Genomic DNA, 23,526 nt, shown 5'->3' with positions numbered 1-23,526 from the left:
ACAGTTTATTAACCACGCCTTCAAGCAGGTGGTTAGAGTGGCCTGGGATCTCACCAGCATCACTCTTAAAGCAAGTAGACGTTCTCCCATTGCCAAAGGAATGTGACTCTTCATGCTTTCCTGGCTCAGGAGCGGACTTCCTCTGGTTATGTGGCTCCATAGACTTCAGCACACACAATACAGACAGAGTCGATCTCGGAACTCTTGGAGAACCACTACAAGCTCAACCTCACATGGGCTGAGGCAGAGTTCATATGCTAGAACTAGGAATCTGACATTTCTGACTTGCTGATTCGTTGAACGCGGCACGTGTATAACTACAACTAGTTAGCAAGTCAGAAATGTCAGTTTCCTAGTTCCGACTAGCACGTGAACGCGGCATTCGGGTAGATAATGTCCACAATTAAATCAATAAGCTGGTCATCTGTGAAACCCCTGTCCAGCCCTTTTAGAGCAAACTCCTCCCTTGTCTTTTTCAGGATCTTTCTCAAGGCATGTTTCAGGTCTGGAACTGAAGCAGCAACATGTCCAGTGGATGGTGTCCGGGAGACAGAAATGGATCCCTGACTCAATAAACGTTTTAGTTGACCATCTACAGCTGCAGCCATCACCTTTTTGACATTCAGCACAAAAGGCATCAACGCTATTGCCTCAGAGGTTGGCGGTGTCAGAGCCTTGGCCAACAATAAGCTGTGTCTTAGCTGGTTATTCCAACCTCAGTGTGGAATTATATATAAAACACAGGAAAATCACATTTGACTGAACTGGGCCTTTAAATATGTCATCTTTTAATACAGCTTAATGTAGATATTAAGTGGATGAAACAACTAATTGAACTAAAAAAGGACACTATATAAATTCACCCAAACAACTTATTTTTTTGTCTTTTATTTTCAGTTGTAATATTCACCAGACTAAAGTTAGTCACTGAAGCTGATGAGACATTGTTTATAAATTCTTTGGCAGCTTTTTACCAAATTGTCTACATTTCAATGAGCCCTTTTAATAGTGATGGCATGACTTTCACATCAGCGTGTTCATTTTATTCTATATAAATGTACAGAAAGACAATATGCAGAAGCTCTTAGAGCTCTATTCACATTTGATAGTCAATCATGCATTAGTTATATCTAAATACACACAAAAGCATAAGAAATGTGCAACCATTTTCAGTACGGGAATCCAATATGGACTCAAATGCTATTTTTAGTTGTGTACAAGAATGACACAACCTATAATAAAATGCAACTTGAGTTTCCCATATATACAGGAAATGTGGCCAAAATATATATACACACACAATGGCAAATTATCATTTCAGTTAAGTAACCATTTTGCAATTCAGTTCAAATTTAACATTCAACTCTGCCAAATCTAATGCACTTCCTATGACAGCAGAAACAGTGATTTCTGTATGCTTGTTCCGCAGCACTTGTATCATTGCAATGCTACCACCAATAAGACTGGGAGGTGGAGGAGTGCTGGGTGTGTAACGGAGGGGGTGGTATGGTTTACTGGGTGGTGATGAGCTTGACGATCATGTGGATGATACGGGAGCCTCGAGGGCAAGTACACAGGTCCATGCTGGGGTTTCTGATCTTCTCTTCCAGGAGCTGGTCCAGCTCCCAGCGCAGCTCCTTCACCAACTCTGCCACCTGCAGGCACACACAGGAGATACTGCAGTCAGGAACACAGAGCTTATTGACAAACAGCTTATTACACATTATAAATGGCCCAGTTTCCCCTGCTCTGAACACGTGAACTGACCAGGCTATAACTTGGGGCCAGGTAGCCAGGTCAGGATCCTAATCATCAAGCGTCGCCAAGCTGAGAGACGTCATTCTGAGAGTGATAACCAATCAGCTGACCTGGTGTGATGCTGCAGCGAACCGGATCCAGCCGTCGTCCAGGGAGATGACGAACTCTCCCTTCTGCAGCTCCACGTTGACCTGTCCCCCTCCAAACAGCACCAGGGGGTACACCGACACCATGCTGCAGTCTCTGATGAACACACGGCTCGTCTTCACCTTCTCATGGTACACCAGGTAGGGGCTGTCATAGTGGCGCACCTGAAACCACCACAGACACTTGACCCCAAAAAACTAACATCGTATGTATCGTGTGGTTGTTTAGTTACTGTAAAAGAGTACTGGTAATGTCTCTGTACTGTATTCATGACGTTGTGTGTTACCGTGTAGTTGACGGAGGAGGGATGTACGTGGACACAGCCGTCATTCTTGGTCATGTAGCGCAGCTCGTCTGCTTTGGGTTGCATCTTCACCGCCCCTTTACTGGTCTGCTTGAACTTCTCATGAGGAGACCTCACCTAGCACAGGGAAACAGTGGCTTAGCTCAGGTACACACATTATACAAGTATTGAGCTGTTGATCATGCTGAATGGGTAAACACTCACCTGTACTACATTGGGATACAGGGCAGCACAGAGCATGGCAGATATCAGCCTGATGTTGTCAGAGTTGAGGTTGGCCTGTGGAGGAGATAAAAAGGTGAAATTATTATTTATGAACAGATTTCATATAGCAATGCAGGATATATATAAAATTGAGATTTCTTCGATATATGTTTCTCAATAAAACATCCTACCTCGCGGCCCGTGGTCTCCATGATACCATCAGTCCCTTTGGCAGACATTCTCTCGATGACTCTGGCCTTCAGTCCCTCCTTGACAAAGCCAATGTCAGACAGCAGCTCTGTAAACTGCCTCTTCAGACTGGCTATCTCCTGCACACCACAAAGCACATCTCAGACTCTTGCAAGTACTGTACAATACAACATGGTATTAATGCCACCTGTCAGGAGACGATGCCACAGAACAGTATCTCACCTGTAAGCCCCGGCCAGACAGGAAGTTCTCTCTGCAGTACTGAAACCCAGCCTGATTCCCGTTTTTGGCTGCACTGCACCAGCCCTGCGCAACAGCAACACACATTACATTAGACAGTCACATATCCACTGCAGATCGTCTGTATATCTACTCTGTTTTTTAGATGGTTCTACATTTTGCATTGCCACTCAGAACCTGTTAATCTGTTTCTCAAGGCAAATGCAATTTTTCCCTAGCTGGTTCAGCTAACATTTCAGTATTGAGTGAGTTTTATGGCGTGTCAATATTGATGACATGGTTAGAGGATACACAGTGGAGAGGTTCAGCTCTATCCAGTATGTACAGTACAATACCTTGTATGCCTGCAGCAGGGCCAGATGGTCACTGTTGGCCAGGGCGTAATTCAGCTTCTTCTCATTGGCCTCCTCCCTCTTATCCCAAGGAGACACCTGGCCACAGGAAGAACACACCGCAGGAGAGGAGAGGAAGGAGGGAGCAGGAGAGGGGTGAGAACACAGGAGAGGGGTGAGAACACAGGAGAGACTTGTGACAGAGTGAATCACAGGAGTTCATACTTCACAGTGACAATTCTTAATTATTTTCTTTTCAGTTAACGTTTCTACTCATTCCCAAGGCCATTGGTCGACTCAGAGCCGCAGACGGTAGTAAGAGGTGCCTTACGAAGGGGGATTTGAAGGCCAGGCTGGCAGCGATGGTGAGGGCAGGGTCCAGGCAGCGAAAGATGGCACCAAACAGCATGAGTTTGCCAATGCGGACGTCCACAGGCAGACAGGCCAGGTGATAGCCCAGAGGGGTGAGCTTCTGGTCGGCCGTCAGAGCCCCCAGGTCCTGCAGACGCTGCTTGGCCGCGTCCAGACTGCCCATGGCTGGGGGCTCGATGAGCCGGGAGAACACAGACTCCAACGGTCGCTCCGCAAACACATCCAGGATCTTAATCCTGGGGATGAAGACAGAGATGGAGTTGGAGAAAGGGGGCAGTTGGGAAATATAATGTTTGCATTGGTGACAACACATCATGAGTTTCTACATTGAAAATCCAGGGAAGGTTCAAATGAATGACTGTCAGTGGTTAAATAATGATCTTCATCTAGCCTATGAGAGACATGAGTAAATCACACTAATTGGTCACTTGAGAGCGCCACAGTGCTGTAGTTAGGGGACATGAATCCTGTTCTGCTCTGTTTACCTGAGGCAGAGCTGCTCCAAGGGGACTCTCTGGATCTCTGGCAGCTGCTGCTCAGCCAGCTGGTGTTGGAAACAGTGGCTGGTGAAGAGATGGAAGCAGACCCCTGAGGCCACGCGACCCGCTCGCCCTCTCCTCTGCAGGGCGTTGGCACGGGACACCCACGACTCCTCCAGGCTCTCCATGCTCTTAGAGGCATCGTAACTGAGGGAACAGACCGAGTCAGCGAAATAACACTCACATACCATCTGGTCCAATGTGTTTTTTATTTATTAGCAGCCTCATAGGCACCATGATCAAGGATTTGGTCCTCTCCTTACAACAGGTTCATATAGAAAATATATGAGTTGTACCCATTAACAGAGTTTGCACTTATCTAACATGCTCTTATTAGAATTTGACTGAAGGAAACCAGTTGAGCGTGTTGGAACACATCCCCGTCTGCAAAGACAGATGGTTTAGAGGTCAGAGGTTACAGTACCTCTTCTCCTTCATCTTGCCCGAGTCCACCACGTAGACCACGTCGTCGATGGTGACGGAGGTCTCAGCGATGTTGGTGGAGATGATGATCTTGGTGACGCCCTCTGGTGGCCGCTTGAACACAGCCTGCTGCTCCTCGTTAGACAGGGACGAGTGGAGCGGATACACCACACACCTGGGGGACACACTTTAATATATATATACACACACACACACAAACAACTATATCCACAACAAACATAACCCATCTACAGCTGTACCACAAACACACCTGTAGAAAAACTAATCCCATCACAACCACATATAAATCATAATCTTGCAAACTCATCCAGTACAGTGGTCCATTTATTTCCTTACCTGGCTCTGTTCCGGTTGTTGAACATCCTGTTGGACTGGAGCTGCTCATACAGCGTCTTGATCTCAGCCAGGCCCGGCATGAACACCAACACAGCACCTAGACAGAGCAGGACAGGGAAGGAGATGTTGTTGTTAGTGTTAACACACGGGTACAGCATAACTTCAGGTAAAGTGTTACCTAAAGTGAAATCATATTGCTACACCTTTACTGTGCGACTATCCATTCCTAGTAATCATTCTGTCTGTAGTGCTCTCTCACCTGGAGGGTAGCTGTGGTCTCCATCCACAATATACTCCAGTACACTCTCCACCAGGTCCATGTTGATCTTATCCAGGTCCATGGCAGAGATGGTCTTCAAGACAGACTTCTTGGTGTCTTTAAACAAACAAAAACATCCTGATTAACTTTCTCCTCCCAGACAGAAAAAGTAGCAGTGCACTATATAGGAAAAAAGGGTGCCATTTCAGACAGTGTGGTGTACTTAGCAGAGGGGACAGGTGTACATGGCAGAGGGGACAGGTGTACATGGCAGAGGGGACAGGTGTACATGGCAGAGGGGACAGGTGTACAAGGCAGAGGGGACAGGTGTACAAGGCAGAGGGGACAGGTGTACAAGGCAGAGGGGACAGGAATTATAAACAGAAGCCTTACCTTTGTATCGGACTGTGAGTTCCTGCAGGCTGAGCTGCTGGTCAGGGATGGAGTCTTTAATGAAGTCTTTCTTCTGGAGGTTCATGAAGGACCACATGTCGTCTCCCAGCTGGTCCACGGGGTCTTTGGTCCCCCCTCTGCCTCCCCTGCCCCCTGATGAGGACTTGTCCTTCCCCATTCCCGAGCGCATGAACGGACTGCCATCCTCAATCACATACCTGGGATGAGAGAGTACAGGTCAAACAAACCTGAAGAACAGAAACAATTCCTTGTTTTGTTTATGGTAAAATAATTCAGGTTTGGGAGTGTGATATTTACCGGGTTTTGGCAATTGCATCTTCCAGGAAAAACTGGTCGACGGGGAAAGTGCGTCCTGGAAAACACAAGAGATCATCGTGACGTAACTGCTGACTGGTCTAACTATACACTTTGTTATTCAACTTGCCCTAAATACGCTAAGAGGCTTGAAGGATGTGTGCTGGGGTAGATGGTGTGTATCAGTACCTGCTATGTGGATGGTGTGTGCTGGGGTAGATGGTGTGTATCAGTACCTGCTATGTGGATGGTGTGTGCTGGGGTAGATGGTGTGTATCAGTACCTGCTATGTGGATGGTGTGTGCTGGGGTAGATGGTGTGTATCAGTACCTGCTATGTGGATGGTGTGTGCTGGGGTAGATGGTGTGTATCAGTACCTGCTATGTGGATGGTGTGTGCTGGGGTAGATGGTGTGTATCAGTACCTGCTATGTGGATGGTGTGTGCTGGGGTAGATGGTGTGTATCAGTACCTGCTATGTGGATGGTGTGTGCTGGGGTAGATGGTGTGTATCAGTACCTGCTATGTGGATGGTGTGTGCTGGGGTAGATGGTGTGTATCAGTACCTGCTATGTGGATGGTGTGTGCTGGGGTAGATGGTGTGTATCAGTACCTGCTATGTGGATGGTGTGTGCTGGGGTAGATGGTGTGTATCAGTACCTGCTATGTGGATGGTGTGTGCTGGGGTAGATGGTGTGTATCAGTACCTGCTATGTGGATGGTGTGTGCTGGGGTAGATGGTGTGTATCAGTACCTGCTATGTGGATGGTGTGTGCTGGGGTAGATGGTGTGTATCAGTACCTGCTATGTGGATGGTGTGTGCTGGGGTAGATGGTGTGTATCAGTACCTGCTATGTGGATGGTGTGTGCTGGGGTAGATGGTGTGTATCAGTACCTGCTATGTGGATGGTGTGTGCTGGGGTAGATGGTGTGTATCAGTACCTGCTATGTGGATGGTGTGTGCTGGGGTAGATGGTGTGTATCAGTACCTGCTATGTGGATGGTGTGTGCTGGGGTAGATGGTGTGTATCAGTACCTGCTATGTGGATGGTGTGTGCTGGGGTAGATGGTGTGTATCAGTACCTGCTATGTGGATGGTGTGTGCTGGGGTAGATGGTGTGTATCAGTACCTGCTATGTGGATGGTGTGTGCTGGGGTAGATGGTGTGTATCAGTACCTGCTATGTGGATGGTGTGTGCTGGGGTAGATGGTGTGTATCAGTACCTGCTATGTGGATGGTGTGTGCTGGGGTAGATGGTGTGTATCAGTACCTGCTATGTGGATGGTGTGTGCTGGGGTAGATGGTGTGTATCAGTACCTGCTATGTGGATGGTGTGTGCTGGGGTAGATGGTGTATCAGTACCTGCTATGTGGATGGTGTGTGCTGGGGTAGATGGTGTGTATCAGTACCTGCTATGTGGATGGTGTGTGCTGGGGTAGATGGTGTGTATCAGTACCTGCTATGTGGATGGTGTGTGCTGGGGTAGATGGTGTGTATCAGTACCTGCTATGTGGATGGTGTGTGCTGGGGTAGATGGTGTGTATCAGTACCTGCTATGTGGATGGTGTGTGCTGGGGTAGATGGTGTGTATCAGTACCTGCTATGTGGATGGTGTGTGCTGGGGTAGATGGTGTGTATCAGTACCTGCTATGTGGATGGTGTGTGCTGGGGTAGATGGTGTGTATCAGTACCTGCTATGTGGATGGTGTGTGCTGGGGTAGATGGTGTGTATCAGTACCTGCTATGTGGATGGTGTGTGCTGGGGTAGATGGTGTGTATCAGTACCTGCTATGTGGATGGTGTGTGCTGGGGTAGATGGTGTGTATCAGTACCTGCTATGTGGATGGTGTGTGCTGGGGTAGATGGTGTGTATCAGTACCTGCTATGTGGATGGTGTGTGCTGGGGTAGATGGTGTGTATCAGTACCTGCTATGTGGATGGTGTGTGCTGGGGTAGATGGTGTGTATCAGTACCTGCTATGTGGATGGTGTGTGCTGGGGTAGATGGTGTGTATCAGTACCTGCTATGTGGATGGTGTGTGCTGGGGTAGATGGTGTGTATCAGTACCTGCTATGTGGATGGTGTGTGCTGGGGTAGATGGTGTGTATCAGTACCTGCTATGTGGATGGTGTGTGCTGGGGTAGATGGTGTGTATCAGTACCTGCTATGTGGATGGTGTGTGCTGGGGTAGATGGTGTGTATCAGTACCTGCTATGTGGATGGTGTGTGCTGGGGTAGATGGTGTGTATCAGTACCTGCTATGTGGATGGTGTGTGCTGGGGTAGATGGTGTGTATCAGTACCTGCTATGTGGATGGTGTGTGCTGGGGTAGATGGTGTGTATCAGTACCTGCTATGTGGATGGTGTGTGCTGGGGTAGATGGTGTGTATCAGTACCTGCTATGTAGATGGTGTGTGCTGGGGTAGATGGTGTGTATCAGTACCTGCTATGTGGATGGTGTGTGCTGGGGTAGATGGTGTGTATCAGTACCTGCTATGTGGATGGTGTGTGCTGGGGTAGATGGTGTGTATCAGTACCTGCTATGTGGATGGTGTGTGCTGGGGTAGATGGTGTGTATCAGTACCTGGTATGTGGATGGTGTTACAGTTATTGTAGTACTGGGAGAAGAGGTCAGCGTTGAGGGTGGCACTCATCAGGATGATCTTCAGGTCTGGTCTCTGGACCATCAGATCCTTCAACACCAGCAGGAGGAAGTCACTGAGGGAGAGGGATGGAGAGAGAGTGAGAGAGCGAGAAAGATTGAGAAAGAGTGTTCAAAAGCATGGGGTCTACTGGCATGATAGTGAGCGAGTCTGTATGCTGTTGACTTACATGCTAATACATACTAATGAGTATCTCACAGTGTGTATGTGTGTGATTTCTCACCTCTCCTCTGTGCGCTCATGCACCTCGTCCACTATGACATGAGAGATCCCCGTGAGGTCTGCCTCCCCCTCCAGCCTCCTCAGTAGAACTCCTGTGGTGCAGTACAGCAGCCTGGTGGCCGCAGACTGAAGGAGAGAAGTAGGGAGAGAAGGAAGTAGGGAGAGGGGGAGGGAAGGAAGGAAGTAGGGAGAGAGGGAGGGAAGGAAGGAAGTAGGGAGAGGGGGAGGGAAGGAAGGAAGTAGGGAGAGAGGGAGGGAAGGAAGGAAGTAGGGAGAGAGGGAGGGAAGGAAGTAGGGAGAGAGGGAGGGAAGTAGGGGGAGAAAGAGCGAGAGAGAGGGGGGAGAGAGGGTGGTAGGTAGAGGGAATATGGAGAGAGGGAGGGAAGTAGGGGGAGAAAGAGCGAGAGAGAGGGGGGAGAGAGGGGGTGAGAGAGGGTGGTAGGTAGAGGGAATATGGGAGAGAGGGAGGGAAGGAAGTGGGGAGAGAGGGAGGGAAGGAAGTAGGGAGAGAGGGAGGGAAGGAAGGAAGTAGGGAGAGAAGGAAGGAAGTAGGGAGAGAGGGAGGGAAGGAAGGAAGTAGGGAGAGAGGGAGGGAAGTAGGGGGAGAAAGAGCGAGAGAGAGGGGGGAGAGAGGGGGTGAGAGAGAGGGTGGTAGGTGGCGGGAATATGGGAGAGAGGGAGGGAATATGGGAGAGAGGGAGGGAATATGGGAGAGAGGGAGGGAATATGGGAGAGAGGGAACAAGTGTAATTCAAGTTCAACAACAGCTTTAATTAGAATGCAAGGTTATGCATGGGAGCATGTGTACAGCATTGAGTTCCACTGACCCTGACGGTCTCCAGGCGGATCTGGTAGCCCACTGAGTTACCAAGGCGTTCTGCCCGCTCCTGTGCCACCCTCTCCGCCACGGAGATGGCAGAGATACGGCGGGGCTGGGTACATATGATGTTAGCCACCTGGTTTGCAGGCCCACTCAGAGATGCATCCAGAATGAACTGAGGGATCTGGGTGGTCTTACCACACCTGTAGAAGACCACCACAAAGACACCAGATATTAACACCAAGTTAAATATAGAAAAAACATAGAACACAGCAAAATGCAACATCTCTAGTAACATCTGTGGCATTCCACACAAACAATTGTCTATAACTAATTACTAGATTTTACTTTCCAGATTGATGATGCAAAGGCAAAGAAATTATGCAAATATTGTAAATGGTCATAGAAACATTCCATAGTGGCCACAGTGTGCTGCGCTGCAGTGTACTCAGGCATGTCTCTCTGACTCACCCAGTCATGCCACTGACCACAAGCACCTGGCAGTTGTCCAGCAGGTCCAGGATGTTCTCCTTCTCATTCCAGGCAGGCAGCTTCTTTCTCTGCTGCAGCATGGAGGTGAAGCGCCTGGATGACTGGCAGAGAAAGGAACAGTAGCCGAGGATTAGATGGAGCAAACAGAACAGACATTCACATATCATCATTAGGGAGAGAGCTTTTTCATGACTACATGTTTTTAGGCGTACAGTTATGGGCATGACTAGTATTGGACAGGACTGATAAATCACAAGTCTCCCATACCACCAATTGATGGAGCTAAATAGCATAAGACAGGCTGTTTACATGTCCCTCCTGTAATGTAGTAACAGCCCAGAAGGAAGTACGTTCTCTACTCTACCTGTTTTGTCCTGAACTCTCGACACAGTTTGGCGTTCTCCTGTTGCCGGCTCTCTGACCTCTCTTCATGCCTCTTCACCATCTTCTTCCTCAGGTTGACATAGCTCTCGGTCTCAGGAACAACCACTTCTTCCTCCTCCTCCTCCTCCTCCTCCTCCTCCAAGTCTTCTGTGGCCTGCTGTGTGATGTGGCTGCTGGTTCTGTTGTTAGTGGGAATAGTTCTGGTGCTGTTGTTATTTGGGGCAGGTCTGCTGTTGGCGGTGCTGTTTGTTGGGGCAGGTCTGCTGTTGGCGGTGCTGTTGTTAGTTGGGGCAGTTCTGCAGTTGTCGGTGCTGTTGTTAGTTGGGGCAGTTCTGTTGGTGTTCGTACTACTCTTGCTTTCCACGTGTGATGCCGTGTTGCTCCTCCCACTCTTGCTCTTCGTCATGGCAACAGCAGCGGGGGGTGGAGCTACTACCACAGGGGGCAGGGAGCTGTATTTATGATGGGTGACTGACAGCAGCTCCTTCATGGTGGCCTCGTCCTCGCAGCATGTGATCAGGGTGTAGACCACGGGCTCCCCCTCCTTCGCTGCAGCCAAGGCCTCCCCAAAAAGATACTCGGTGACACTCAGCCTCGCTGCGGCCCCTATTGTCTCATCGTTAGTGCTGAAGGCCACGACAGGGGCCTGGAAGGGATAGCGGTTCCCTTTGGGGAAGCGGACCTCCAGCTCGTACTCTGGAGAGGAGTAGCTGCTGAACCCAGGTTGGCTGGCTCCCACAGGGTCTTGAGGGCCCGAAGCTGTCCCCTTGGTGGGAATCTGGTGCTTATACTTGCACTTGGCTCCAAACTTGCAGCCGGCACCCTTTAGGTAGAAGCTGCAGACGCCCATAATGTGAACGGGGCTGACGGTGCGAGCGGATGCTTTCTGTTTTCCTCCCGCAATGTCGGCCAGGAAGTCGGGGTCCAAAGTGACAGTCCACACGCTGTTGGCGATGCGCTCGGTGAAGCGGTCGCCGTAGATGGCGGTGAGGGCCAGGGCCTCCTCCTGTCTCTGGGTGAGGCACTCGTCCATGGGTGCCCCCTGGAGGCCATCGGGGGAGACTGCTTTGGGGCCGTAGCGCTCGGAGAAGACCTGGAGGAGCAGCTGTTCCATGGTGGCTCCCACCTCCCCAACACCTGTCTCCAGGGCCTGCTTGCTGCGCTCCCGGTCGAAACCATACCTACACACAACGCAGAGAGAGGGGGGTTAGAAATGACACATCAAGACAAAGCACATGACACATTCATCAAAACGACTGGAAGCAACCCCCTTCCTAAACAATTTAAACGTGTCACTAAATATCCCACCCTGACATCATTAGAGCTGAGGTGGGTACAGACGGTTAAGTCTGAATCTAAGTGCTATTGATACCTGCAGAGCTTTCCTATGGCAAACAGTCCTATGACTGGCTCGGGAGTGGGCCGCCGTTCATCCTCTGAGTCAGGATCATAGACGGGGCTCTCTGCACTCTCAACAGGCTCATCATGGGTGTTCCAGAACTGCCCTTCTGCCCGGTAATCCAGCTCATCATACTCCTCCTCTTCATCGTACTCCTCTTCTTCACTGAGAAAGGACAGGTGGGTTAAGATCATGTGATGTTATTAGTCCGTTCAGGTCAAGGTGAGTGACGCCTGATACATCCCAGTGCAACTAAACAAATCTCTGCAGAGAAGAAAACACCATCCCTGAACACAAACCAATTATTCTAATATTATACAGTCCCCCAGTGTTCTAAAGGCAGCCCAGTGTTCTGAAGGCAGCCCAGTGTTCTGAAGGCAGCCCAGTGTTCTGAAGGCAGCCCAGTGTTCTGAAGGCAGCCCAGTGTTCTGAAGGCAGCCCAGTGTTCTGAAGGCAGCCCAGTGTTCTGAAGGCACCCCAGTGTTCTGAAGGCACCCCAGTGTTCTGAAGGCACCCCAGTGTTCTGAAGGCAGCCCAGTGTTCTGAAGGCAGCCCAGTGTTCTAAAGGCAGCCCAGTGTTCTGAAGGCAGCCCAGTGTTCTGAAGGCAGCCCAGTGTTCTGAAGGCACCCCAGTGTTCTGAAGGCACCCCAGTGTTCTGAAGGCACCCCAGTGTTCTGAAGGCACCCCAGTATACAGTCTCTCACAGTATGTTTTGAGAACACTCACTCATAGGGCTCGTCGTCGTAGTCCTGGGTCTGCAGCTCTCTCAGCAGCTCTTTCACCTGCTCCTGGTTCTCATTGGTCATGAAGATCTTCTGCATGGGCATGTTGCCCATCATCTCAGGCCTGAGGCGAGGCCTGTCTTCATCCAGCAGTCTAGGCCGAGGTCTCTCACTAATTAGGGACTTGGGTAAACCCCTACCATTAACCCTTCCCATACCCCTATCTCCGCCACCTCTAGCCCTCCCTCCACTAGTTCCCCCACCCCTTCCTCCTCTACCTCTGCTGCCACCCCGGCCGCCACCACCGCTGCCCCGGCTGCCCCCACCCCTTCCTCTGCCTGAGGTGGGCCTGTGGAGAGAGAAAGAGAGATGAGAGAAATAAGGTAATTATTCAGGCTTATTCCACATTTCAAAGGATCAGAGCAAGCATGACTACTCTAGTAGCTAACTAATTATCTTAAGACGAATCCTCTGGATAAGAGTGTTGGCTAAATGCCTAAAATGTAATTATACTGTACCTGGTTGAGCGACTGGGTCCAAAATCGAGGCTGAAATCGTCACCGTCATCCCAGCCACCACTAGCTGCCTTTCCTCCTCCACCCCCACCCCCTCCTCCACCTCCACCCCCACCTCTTCCTCTTCCTCTCCCTCCTCCTCGGGGCTTGTTAAATCGCCCTCCACCTCTGTTGGGCTGCCCCCTCCTTCTTCCACTCATTTCACAACTCTTTCTGTAATCAAAAGTACAATCACACCTGAAGAGATCTACAGAAGCAGACAAATCAAAAGAGGTGCATTATTAATACTGTATTGTCAACCCAAGCATCTAGAGTTAAAATGTGTCTATTTCATGAATAAGGTCTACAGCAAAACTAAGTGAAGAGTCACCACACATACCTTCAATGCAATGGCATTTGACACCTGCTTCTGACCTGTGCTTAACGAGAGGCAGATACAGTAGTCGACCTGTATAGAGAGAGATGCAGTCTAAAACCCGATGTAGTTTGCAACGTGCCTTTGACTATTCAACAGCACAACACACTGCCAGGCAACAATGTTTTTATGCGCCGGACATCCTTCTTGCATTACTGTAGCACTCGGTTGTTTTGCAGTTGCGCACTTCACTTCCTACTCTGTGTTTCAGTTTTCAGTTCAGATGACACATACGGCGCCGGTGGCCATAATTATACAAGGCACAGTGACGGTGCCTAGAACGGGGGAACAGGCTTGCTAAAGTTGTTCTTTCTGGCGGACAAAACACGTTTACATCGTGTTTAGTTCATAACACGCCATGGGTTGTTGGCAAACTAGATCATTGACCAGAATGACTCAACAGTACACTATGACAGCCAGCTAGGACTGAAGATGGCTAGCCAGTAGCCATGCTAGTTACCGTCAACTAGCTAAATAGTTAGCCTAGCTACCGGTAGATCGGGAGTCACATTGTTTCTTTCTTTATGGGCAAGAGGACATTTAGTGAAAGCTTTTGCTTTTTTAAAAACGTACTATCTAAGAACGTTCGAGAAAAAAACACATAGAGACAAATAACAGGTTATTTAGCCAGAGACCGAAGAACATGTACAAACCTGACACAAAGCTGATCCGTCCACCGGCAAATTCAGCTTCTCTCTCATTGGTTAATGAATCCGAGGTCAACGTTTCTTTTCCGGTGAAGGTTGTATAAGGTTAGAGTTGCCATGGTAATATAATGTTTAGGGAAGTGCAGAGTGCAACAAAATCAGCTGGACCAGCACGAAAAAATAGAATGATATAGTCATGTTTGAACTAGCAACACATCCGAAATGTATAGACTGGCTTGACAGCCAGCTAAAGTTAGCAAGCCAGCTAATGACTCAACATTAAGTAAATTGTCAAAGCATCACAAAAATGTCAGGTGAGTTGCTAGTCAAGTAAAACTCCACGGTGTACTTGACGGTCACTTGATGTGAAGTGCAACGTTGAGTTTTACTGGCTAGTTAGCTATCTAGCTACCACAGGAGGTTGTTGGCACCTTAAATGGGGAGGATGGGATCGTGGTAATGGCTGGAGAAGAATAAGTGGAACGGTATCAAATACATCAAACACATGGTTTGATGCCATTTATTCACTCTGTTCCTCATAATGTCATTATTAATGAAGTGTTTGCCTGCAGAGAATAAAAAGGAAAGGTCACAGAAAGCAAAGGTACAGGCAGAGACCAGACTTCACATTTAAAAATGTCAGAGACCATCCTCTTGTTTTTTTTTGGTGTGCAAATATTGTACATTTTTGTGCTTTAGGCTAACTATTATCGTATGTATAAGCTTATGTCTTGAACTCCACTCACATATTTCATTTCATAGGAACGAAGTTTGAAAGTATCCTATATTTTCCAGAATGGTGACAGATATGGTAAGTGCTCATATCATATTGACACAGTAACATTAGATTATTGATTCTAACTGCTGTTATAACCATGTTATAACCAGCTACATTGTGGGCTGTCATCACCAGAAGGTGAGTGCTGCAGGTCCACAGAGGGATTCGTGGTGAGGAGTGGCATGGGCAAACATGGTTTCAGGATGGGTGCTCTGCTGTGAGTGGACAGTACTCCCTCTATTCCAGATGAATGGCAGAGGGACTCTGGAGCATCCCTCTGGGGCAATGTATGAAGGGGACTTTAAAGACAACATGTACCACGGCACTGGGACATACAGATACCCTGATGGGACCAAATATTGCGGCAGCTTCAGCAAGAACTGGTGAACCCATGACTTTAGCATGTTCACTTTTTCCTGTCATAGTTAGATATAGGCTAGTAGTGAATGTTAGGCAAGGCCTATGGCTAATTATGGCTCTATTTGTTGTTTTTGTATAGGTTGGAGGGTGACGGGAAGTTCACAGATTCTCAGGGACTTGTTTGGAGGCATCCACAACAAGGCAGCTCCTGGCTTGAAACTTAAACTCAACATGTAACCCATGACATGATGTGAGATAACATAACTCTAATTCATCATTCATGTCTTATATTTTTATGGGCATTTATTGAATGTACATAAAACATATTCAAAATAACAAAATCAGACTCCAGTCAGAGGGAGATTTTAAAGGCACCTAATAAAACGGCACATACAATGGCCTTGTTCTTCCCATAAAACTCCTGCAATGAGTTTCTTCATGGTCTCTTCAAGATTTCTGCCTGTAGCAAAGACTGTGAAGTAGTCAGTGAGTGTATGACAGTGTGATAAATGCCTCAAGGCACCATGCAATGAATGAGTCATTGCTCTTGCCTTGAGTCACACAGTCAAAAGTCCTCAGTAGAGGTGCGGAAACACAGTCAGTGTGTCTGTGTAAGCCTCAGTTAACCTATGCTACAGTATATAGAGCTTTTTCCACTACTGAAAAGTTGATTTGCAATAATTTAAAGATGCACTATGCAGAAATCGCTCCGCCATTTCCTGGTTGCTAAAATTCAAATAGTTCGCCTAATTTCAGTTTATGTGACAAAACAAGCAGTCATTGTGTAGAGAATCATTGTACCATCGAAACCGCTGTGAAATATATTTTCCATAACCAAAAATATTGTATTTTCAGCTGTTTGAAGCTGATGTACAACACCGAAAGTAAAAGATGCAAAAACTAAACTTAAGAACGGGAAGCATAGAAATAGTGCACACAGAACAGATGTACCACTTCTCAGACTTGCTTTTAATGCGAATGACAGATCTATAACACACATTTGGTCAAGTCGCCCAAAAAGTTACATATTGCAGCTTTAACTGTTTAATCAGCATAGTAATCTAGATCAGTGGAGGAATCAATCAGTGAATGTTCTGTTTCTGGAATGCCAACAAAAATTTATTTTTACTCCCACCATTTACCATGACACAGTAAAGTGTGTGGTAGAATGTATGTCATGTATATAGTGTCTATGCTTAATGTCTGTATCTGGTGTTAACTTTGTTTGCCAAATTCAGTTTTGTGACTAATTTCTCAATAAGACGTGTGTTGGTTATGTCTATAATTGTCTTCAGTAAATCATCAAACATCTGCTGAGAGAGCATAGAGAACTTTGTTTCTTTTTTATTTTGGAGTTGTGTATTTTGATGAGGAATTCCTTTTAAATTGTTTACCCCTCTGACAAAACAAGCAGAGGTCAGAGCAGCACTGCCCCTTGTCAATTTGCTGTTCCAGGCTATAGCCTAATGATATAAGGCAGGCTGGCCCTTTCTCAGAGAAAGAGGACTGGTCATGACTTCGCCTACGCTTTAGTTCACAGATGTTGGTCCTTCCCCCTTTCACCCACTCCAACCCCAAGCTAGCTTGGAGTGCCTGGGTCTGTTGATATGGGTGTGGAGGGGAGGGCTGGGGGTGGTTTATGGTTGGAGGGGGTGGGGGGGGTGGGGGGGTAGCATGGCACATGTACTGCATCACCCATCCATCGTATCAGATCGGAGGAAAACATGCCCATACCTCCATACGCTTATCAGGGTGAGCGAGAACAGCACTCCACAAACACACAAAGAATGAGAACATTGTTCACGGGAAGGCCTTGATTTGTGGGAATAGTGTGACCTTCATTGAAACACACATCTCTTGTTGAGCGTCTGAACTAGCTTTTCATCCCCAGTGGTCCTGTGCTGCAGCCTTCCAAGCACAAGGCAATAACTTGTGACACTGGTAATAAGGCTATGTTACATGAGGAGGGGCAACACACACAACTTCCTGTTTTCTTGGAAAACACCCAGCTAGCACATTTGGTTCCTTGTAAGTTGTGGGAACGTATGTTTTTGGTTTCACATTGGTTGTGGGAACAAAGCCATACGTTTCCTGACCGGTAAAACAACTTTTTTTTAACGTTCTGATAACAGAAATGAAAATTTAGCCTGTCTGGGAACGTTTCTTTTTAGGTTGCAGTGAGGTTTTGAGAACATTTTCCTCTGGTTCCTTGAAAGCTTTCCTGGGAGGTTTTATTAACGCTCTGAGAATGGAAATTAGGAGGCTGATGAAATTTGGCTTGGCACCTAAAACCCTCACAAACTTTTACAGATGCACAATTGAGAGCATCCTGTCAGGCTGTATCACCGCCTGGTACGGCAATTGCACCGCCCGCAACCGCAGGGCTCTCCAGAGGGTGGTGCAGTCTGCCCAACGTGTCACCGGGGGCAAACTACCTGCCCTCCAGGACACCTACAGCACCCGATGTCACAGGAAGGCAAAAAAGTTAATCAAGGACAACAACCACCCGAGCCACTGACTGTTGACCCCGATATCATCCAGAAGGCGAGGTCAGTACAGGTGCATCAAAGCTGGGACCGAGAGACTGAAAAATAGCTTCTATCTCAAGGCCATCAGACTGTTAAATAGCCTTCACTAGCACATTAGTGGCTGCTGCCTATATACATAGATTATAAATCACTGGCCACTTTATTAAATGGAACACTATTCACTTTAATAATGTTTACAAATCTTGCATTACTCATCTCATATGTATATACTGTATTCTATACTATTCTACTGTATCTTAGTCTATGCTGCTCTGACATTGCTTGTCCATATATTTATATATTCTTAATTGCATTGCTTTACTTAGATTTGTGTGTATTGGGTATATGTTGTGAAATTGTTAGATATTACTTGTTAGATATTACTGCACTGTCAGAGCTAGAAACACAATCAATCAATTTTCAATCAATTTTATTTTATATAGCCCTTCGTACATCAGCTGATATCTCGAAGTGCTGTACAGAAACCCAGCCTAAAACCCCAAACAGCTAGTAATGCAGGTGTAGAAGCACGGTGGCTAGGAAAAACTCCCTAGAAAGGCCAAAACCTAGGAAGAAACCTAGAGAGGAACCAGGCTATGAGGGGTGGCCAGTCCTCTTCTGGCTGTGCCGGGTGGAGATTATAACAGAACCATGCTAAGATGTTCAAAAATGTTCATAAGTGACAAGCATGGTCAAATAATAATCAGGAATAAATCTCAGTTGGCTTTTCATAGCCGATCATTAAGAGTTGAAAACAGCAGGTCTGGGACAGGTAGGGGTTCCATAACCGCAGGCAGAACAGTTGAAACTGGAATAGCAGCAAGGCCAGGCGGACTGGGGACAGCAAGGAGTCACCACGGCCGGTAGTCCCGACGTATGGTCCTAGGGCTCAGGTCTCTCAGTTGGCTTTTCATAGCCGATCATTAAGAGTTGAAAACAGCAGGTCTGGGACAGGTAGGGGTTTCGTAACCGCAGGCAGAACAGTTGAAACTGGAATAGCAGCAAGGCCAGGCGGACTGGGGACAGCAAGGTGTCAGCATGCCCGGTAGTCCTGACGTATGGTCCTAGGGCTCAGGTTCTCAGAGAGAAAGAGAGAACGAGAGAATTAGAGAGAGCATACTTAAATTCACACAGGACACTGGATAAGACAGGAGAAGTACTCCAGGTATAACCAACTAACCCCAGCCCCCCGACACATAAACTACTGCAGCATAAATACTGGAGGCTGAGACAGGAGCGGTCCGGAGACACTGTGGCCCCATCCGAAGAAACCCCCGGACAGGGCCAAACAGGAAGGATATAACCCCACCCACTCTGCCAAAGCACAGCCCCCCGCACCACTAGAGGGATATCCTCAACCACCAACTTACAATCCTGAGACAAGGCCGAGTATAGCCCACAGAGGTCTCCACCACAGCACAAACCAAGGGGGCGCCAACCCAGACAGGAAGATCACGTCAGTAACTCAACCCACTCAAGTGACGCACCCCTCCTAGGGACGGCATGAAAGAGCACCAGCAAGCCAGTGACTCAGCCCCTGTAACAGGGTTAGAGGCAGAGAACCCCAGTGGAGAGAGGGGAACCGGCCCGGCAGAGACAGCAAGGGCTGTTCGTTGCTCCAGAGCCTTTCCGTTCACCTTCACACTCCTGGGCCAGACTACACTCAATCATAAGACCTACTGAAGAGATAAGTCTTCAGTAAAGACTTAAAGGTTGAGACCGAGTCTGCGTCTCTCACATGGGTAGGCAAACTGTTCCATAAAAATGGAGATCTATAGGAGAAAGCCCTGCCTCCCGCTGTTTGCCAAGCATTTCGCTACACCCGCATTAACATCTGCTAAACACGTGTATGTGACCAATAAAACTAGATTTTGATTTGAAATTATAGGTTATTTGGAGGTTTTTGAATAACTTCCTTAAAACTTTCACTGAATGTTTCATTAAGACTTGTAATAACGCTGCTAGCTTATTTTGGGTTACCCTTTTTGAACTTCAAGCACAGATAGGACAGATGGAAATTCATTTACTTAGGCATTAATCATGTAAACACATTAATTTTTTTATTGTGACAAGTTGTCAGTGAGATTCAAACCTATTATTCTGTTTTCTATCCATGGAATTAGTCCACTGAGTGACAGGATGGAGCTAGCGTGCCATGTTTTTTTTCACATACAAAGCTGTTCATTTTAGTCTGATCAAACAGACACCAATTTAAAGGAAACAAGCACTCATTAAGATCAGGTGTGGCACATTAGTGGGTGCAGCCAACACACCTTAACAAGATAGACGATAGAGAGTGTTTTGTTGATGCTGCGATTGGAATGTACACTGAATAAAAATATAAACGCACCATGTAAAGTGTTGGTCCCATGTTTCATGAGCTGAAATAAAAGATCCCAGAAATGTTCCATACGCACAAAAAGCTTATTTGTCTCAAATGTTGTGCACAAATTTGTTTACATCCCTGTTAGTGTGTCACGCCCTGGCTCTGGGGACTCTTATATGTTGAGCCAGGGTGTGTAGGTTTCATTGTTTAGTTTTCTAGGTTTGTGTTCTAGTTCGTGTATTTCTATGTTGGCCAGGGTGGTTCCCAATCAGAGGCAGCTGTAGCTTGTTGTCTCTGATTGGGGACCATACTTAGGCAGCCTGTTTGGCACTGTTTATGGTGGGATCTTGTTCCGTAAGGTTTGTTTTGGTGTTAACCTAGGACTTCACGTATCGTTTGGGTTGCTGTTTTTTGTTCGTGTGTGTACTTCAATAAAATGTACGCATATCACGCTGCGCCTTGGTCCGCATCTAACGACGATCGTGACATAGTGAGCATTTCTCCTTTGACAAGATAATCCATCCACCTGACAGGTGTGGCATATGATTAAACATCATATTGTGCTGGGGACAATAAAAGGCCACTCTAAAATGTGCAGTTTTGTCACACAACACAATGCCACAGATGTCTCAAGTTTTGAGGGAGCTGTTGCCAGATAATTTTATGTTAATTTCTCTACCATAAGCCGCATCCAACAGCGTTTTAGAGAATTTGGCAGTACGTCCAACCGGCCTCACAACCGCAGACCACGTGTAACCATGCCAGCCCAGGACCTCCACATCCGGCTTCTTCACCTGCGGGATAGTCTGAGACCAGCCACTTGGACAGCTGATTAAACTGTGGGTTTGCACAATTGAAGAATTTCTGCACAAACTGTCACAAACCATCAAAGGGAAGCTCATCTGCATGCTCGTCCTCCTCACCAAGGTCTTGACCTGACTGCAGTTCGGTGTCGTAACCGACTTCAGTGGGCAAATGCTCACCTTCGATGTCCACTGGTACGCTGGAGAAGTGTGCCCATTCGCAGATGAATCCCGGTTTCAATTGTACTGGGCAGATGGCGTCGTGTGAGCTAGCGGTTTGCTGATGTCAACGTTGTGAACAGAGTGCCCCATAGTGGCGGTGGGGTTACGGTACGGACAGGCATAAACTACGGACAATGAACACAATTGTATTTTATCGATGGCAATTTGAATGCACAGCGAAACCGTGACGAGATCCTGGGACCCATCGTCGTGCCATTCATCTGCCGCCATCACCTGGTCCTCACTGGTCGCAAGGACCAGTACACAATTCCTGGAAGTTGAAAATGTTCCAGATCTTCCGTGTCCTGCATACTCACCAGACATGTCACCCATTGAGCGTGTTTGGGATGCTCTGGATCGACATGGACAACAGCGTCTTCCAGTTCCCGCCAATATCCAACAACTTCGCATAGCCATTGAAGAGGAGTGGGACAACATTCCTCAGGCCACAATCCACAGCCTGATCAACTCTATGCGAAGGAGATGTGTCATGCTGCATGAGGCAAATGGTGGTCACACCAGATATTGACTGGTTGTCTGATCCATGCCCTTAACTTTTTTTAAAGGTACACTACATGACCAAAAGTATGTGGACACTTGCTTGTCGAACATCTCATTCCAAAATCATGGCCATAATTATGGAGTTGCCCCTCCCGCTGCTATAACAGCCTCCACTCTTCTGGGAAGGCTTTCCACTAGATGTTGGAACATTGCTGCGGGGACTTGCTTCCATTCAGCCACAAGAGCGTTAGAGAGGTCGGGCACTGATGTTGGGTGATTAGGCCTGTTTCACAATCGCCGTTCCAATTCATCCCAAAGGTGTTCGATGGAGTTGAGGTCAAGGCTCTGTGCAGGTCAGTCAAGTTCTTCCACACCAATCTCAACAAACCATTTCTGTATGGACCTCGCTTTGTGCGCAGGCGCATTGTCATGCTGAAACAGGAAAGAGCCTTCCCCAAACTGTTGCCACAAAGTTTGTCTAGAATTGTCTAAAATGTAATTGTATGCTGTAGCGTTAAGATTTCCCTTCACTGGAACTAAGGGGCTTAGCCCGAACCATTAAAAATAGCCCCAGACGATTCATTGGGGCAGGTAGCGTTCTCCTGGCATCCGCCAAACCCAGATTTGTCCGTTGGACTGCCAGATGGTGAAGCGTGATTCATTACTCCAGAGAACGCGTTTCCACTGCTCCAGAGTCCAATGGCAGCGAGCTTTACACCACTCCAGCCGACACTTGGCATTGCGCATGGTAATCTTAGGTTTGTGTGCGGCAGCTCGGCCATGGAAACCCATTTCATGAAGCTCCCGACGAACAGTTCTTGTGCTGACGTTGCTTCCAGAGGCAGTTTGGAACTTGGTAATGAGTGTTGCAAATATGGACAGACAATTATTATGCGCTACACGCTTCAGCACTCGCCGGTTCCGTTCTGTGAGCTTGTGTGGCCTACCCAGTGGCGATTTTAGCATGTAAATCTTGGTGGGGCAAAAAATAAAATAATTGGGGGATGCATGCCAGCAAAGCCACTACACAACACAACACTAAACAATACATTAACTGCACTATAACGGTGACAAACGGTGCCCACAAACTGTTAGGATCCCAACAGCAGTCCTAACACCTTACCACCGCTACACCTGGCTATCAGTTAATTCAGCCTCACTTACTGCCTTTTAAAAAAACATAGCTGATATGGCTGACTTGCTTAAACAAATGTGGTTTCTACTGACAATTGAGATGTACAAACTATGGCATAAGGGGATGACAAGCGGATAAGAGGCAATCCGTAATGTTGATTAAGACATTAATGAGCGAGCTAGGACGGACGTAGTCAATATAACCATTTGTTCAGCACTTTTGAAATGTACAGCGACAGAATTCAGAACATGGGCCGTTCATACAGTGTTCTCCCTGTACACCAAGTCAGAACCGTAGGATAAATAAAGGGGGCATATAAGCAGACAATGAAAGCTCTTACAATATTCGATGATTACATTTCTCTAAAACAGGTTATAGGCTACATGTGCACCACCAAGTCAGAACAGTAGGTGAAATTAAGAGGGGAAAATATACCAAATTATTAGGGTGAGGCACATGGGCTACTAACGGCTTACTACACAACATACACTTAGTATTAGTTTCTTAGCTACAGTATACATATCTCCCTGGCATATTACATCATTTATGCAGCAGCATACAAGAAATTTTTGGACTCATCTTGTTGTGCTGTGCTCACTTGAACAGGAAGGTGGCGCGGCAGTCCTTCGCAGGCAAACTTTGTCCTCAAAGTCTGGCATTCTAAAGACAACTGGGAACTTGGAAAAATACAAGGTCGAATCATGATGACGTCAGTGATCTTCAAGTCTATTTGAGAACAT

At 47.3% G+C, this 23,526-nt stretch overlaps 1 protein-coding gene, 1 long non-coding RNA gene and 1 pseudogene across 2 annotated transcripts; 1 reads left to right on the top strand and 2 right to left on the bottom strand.

Annotated features, from left to right (window-relative positions):
• Nucleotides 1-872: 872 nt before the first annotated feature.
• Nucleotides 873-12,809, bottom strand: dhx57 (DEAH (Asp-Glu-Ala-Asp/His) box polypeptide 57). Its single transcript, XM_045211575.1, has 21 exons — nucleotides 12,561-12,809; nucleotides 11,807-11,998; nucleotides 10,415-11,615; nucleotides 10,030-10,151; nucleotides 9,566-9,761; nucleotides 8,740-8,864; nucleotides 8,438-8,571; nucleotides 5,857-5,911; nucleotides 5,539-5,756; nucleotides 5,146-5,262; nucleotides 4,887-4,983; nucleotides 4,531-4,704; nucleotides 4,053-4,253; nucleotides 3,527-3,803; nucleotides 3,199-3,294; nucleotides 2,846-2,929; nucleotides 2,605-2,742; nucleotides 2,414-2,488; nucleotides 2,192-2,326; nucleotides 1,869-2,069; nucleotides 873-1,655 (listed from the first exon to the last, which is right to left on the bottom strand). The coding sequence occupies exons 1-21, from the start codon at nucleotides 12,770-12,772 to the stop codon at nucleotides 1,512-1,514; spliced, it is 4,194 nt and encodes a 1,397-aa protein (XP_045067510.1). The 5' UTR covers nucleotides 12,773-12,809; the 3' UTR covers nucleotides 873-1,511.
• A 383-nt stretch (nucleotides 12,810-13,192) lies between these two features.
• LOC121553377 lies at nucleotides 13,193-14,228 on the bottom strand. Its single transcript, XR_005997526.1, has 3 exons — nucleotides 14,140-14,228; nucleotides 13,451-13,519; nucleotides 13,193-13,284 (listed from the first exon to the last, which is right to left on the bottom strand). It is a non-coding gene; the product is annotated as an uncharacterized LOC121553377 (long non-coding RNA).
• Nucleotides 14,229-14,359: 131 nt separating this feature from the next.
• LOC121553375 lies at nucleotides 14,360-16,008 on the top strand (annotated as a pseudogene).
• The last annotated feature ends 7,518 nt before the right edge of the window (nucleotides 16,009-23,526 follow it).

Source organism: Coregonus clupeaformis, chromosome 37, assembly GCF_020615455.1.
Source record: "Coregonus clupeaformis isolate EN_2021a chromosome 37, ASM2061545v1, whole genome shotgun sequence".
Lineage (NCBI taxonomy): Eukaryota > Metazoa > Chordata > Actinopteri > Salmoniformes > Salmonidae > Coregonus > Coregonus clupeaformis.
Note: the sequence above shows the minus strand (reverse complement) of the source record. Positions and strands in the feature narration are given on the sequence as shown.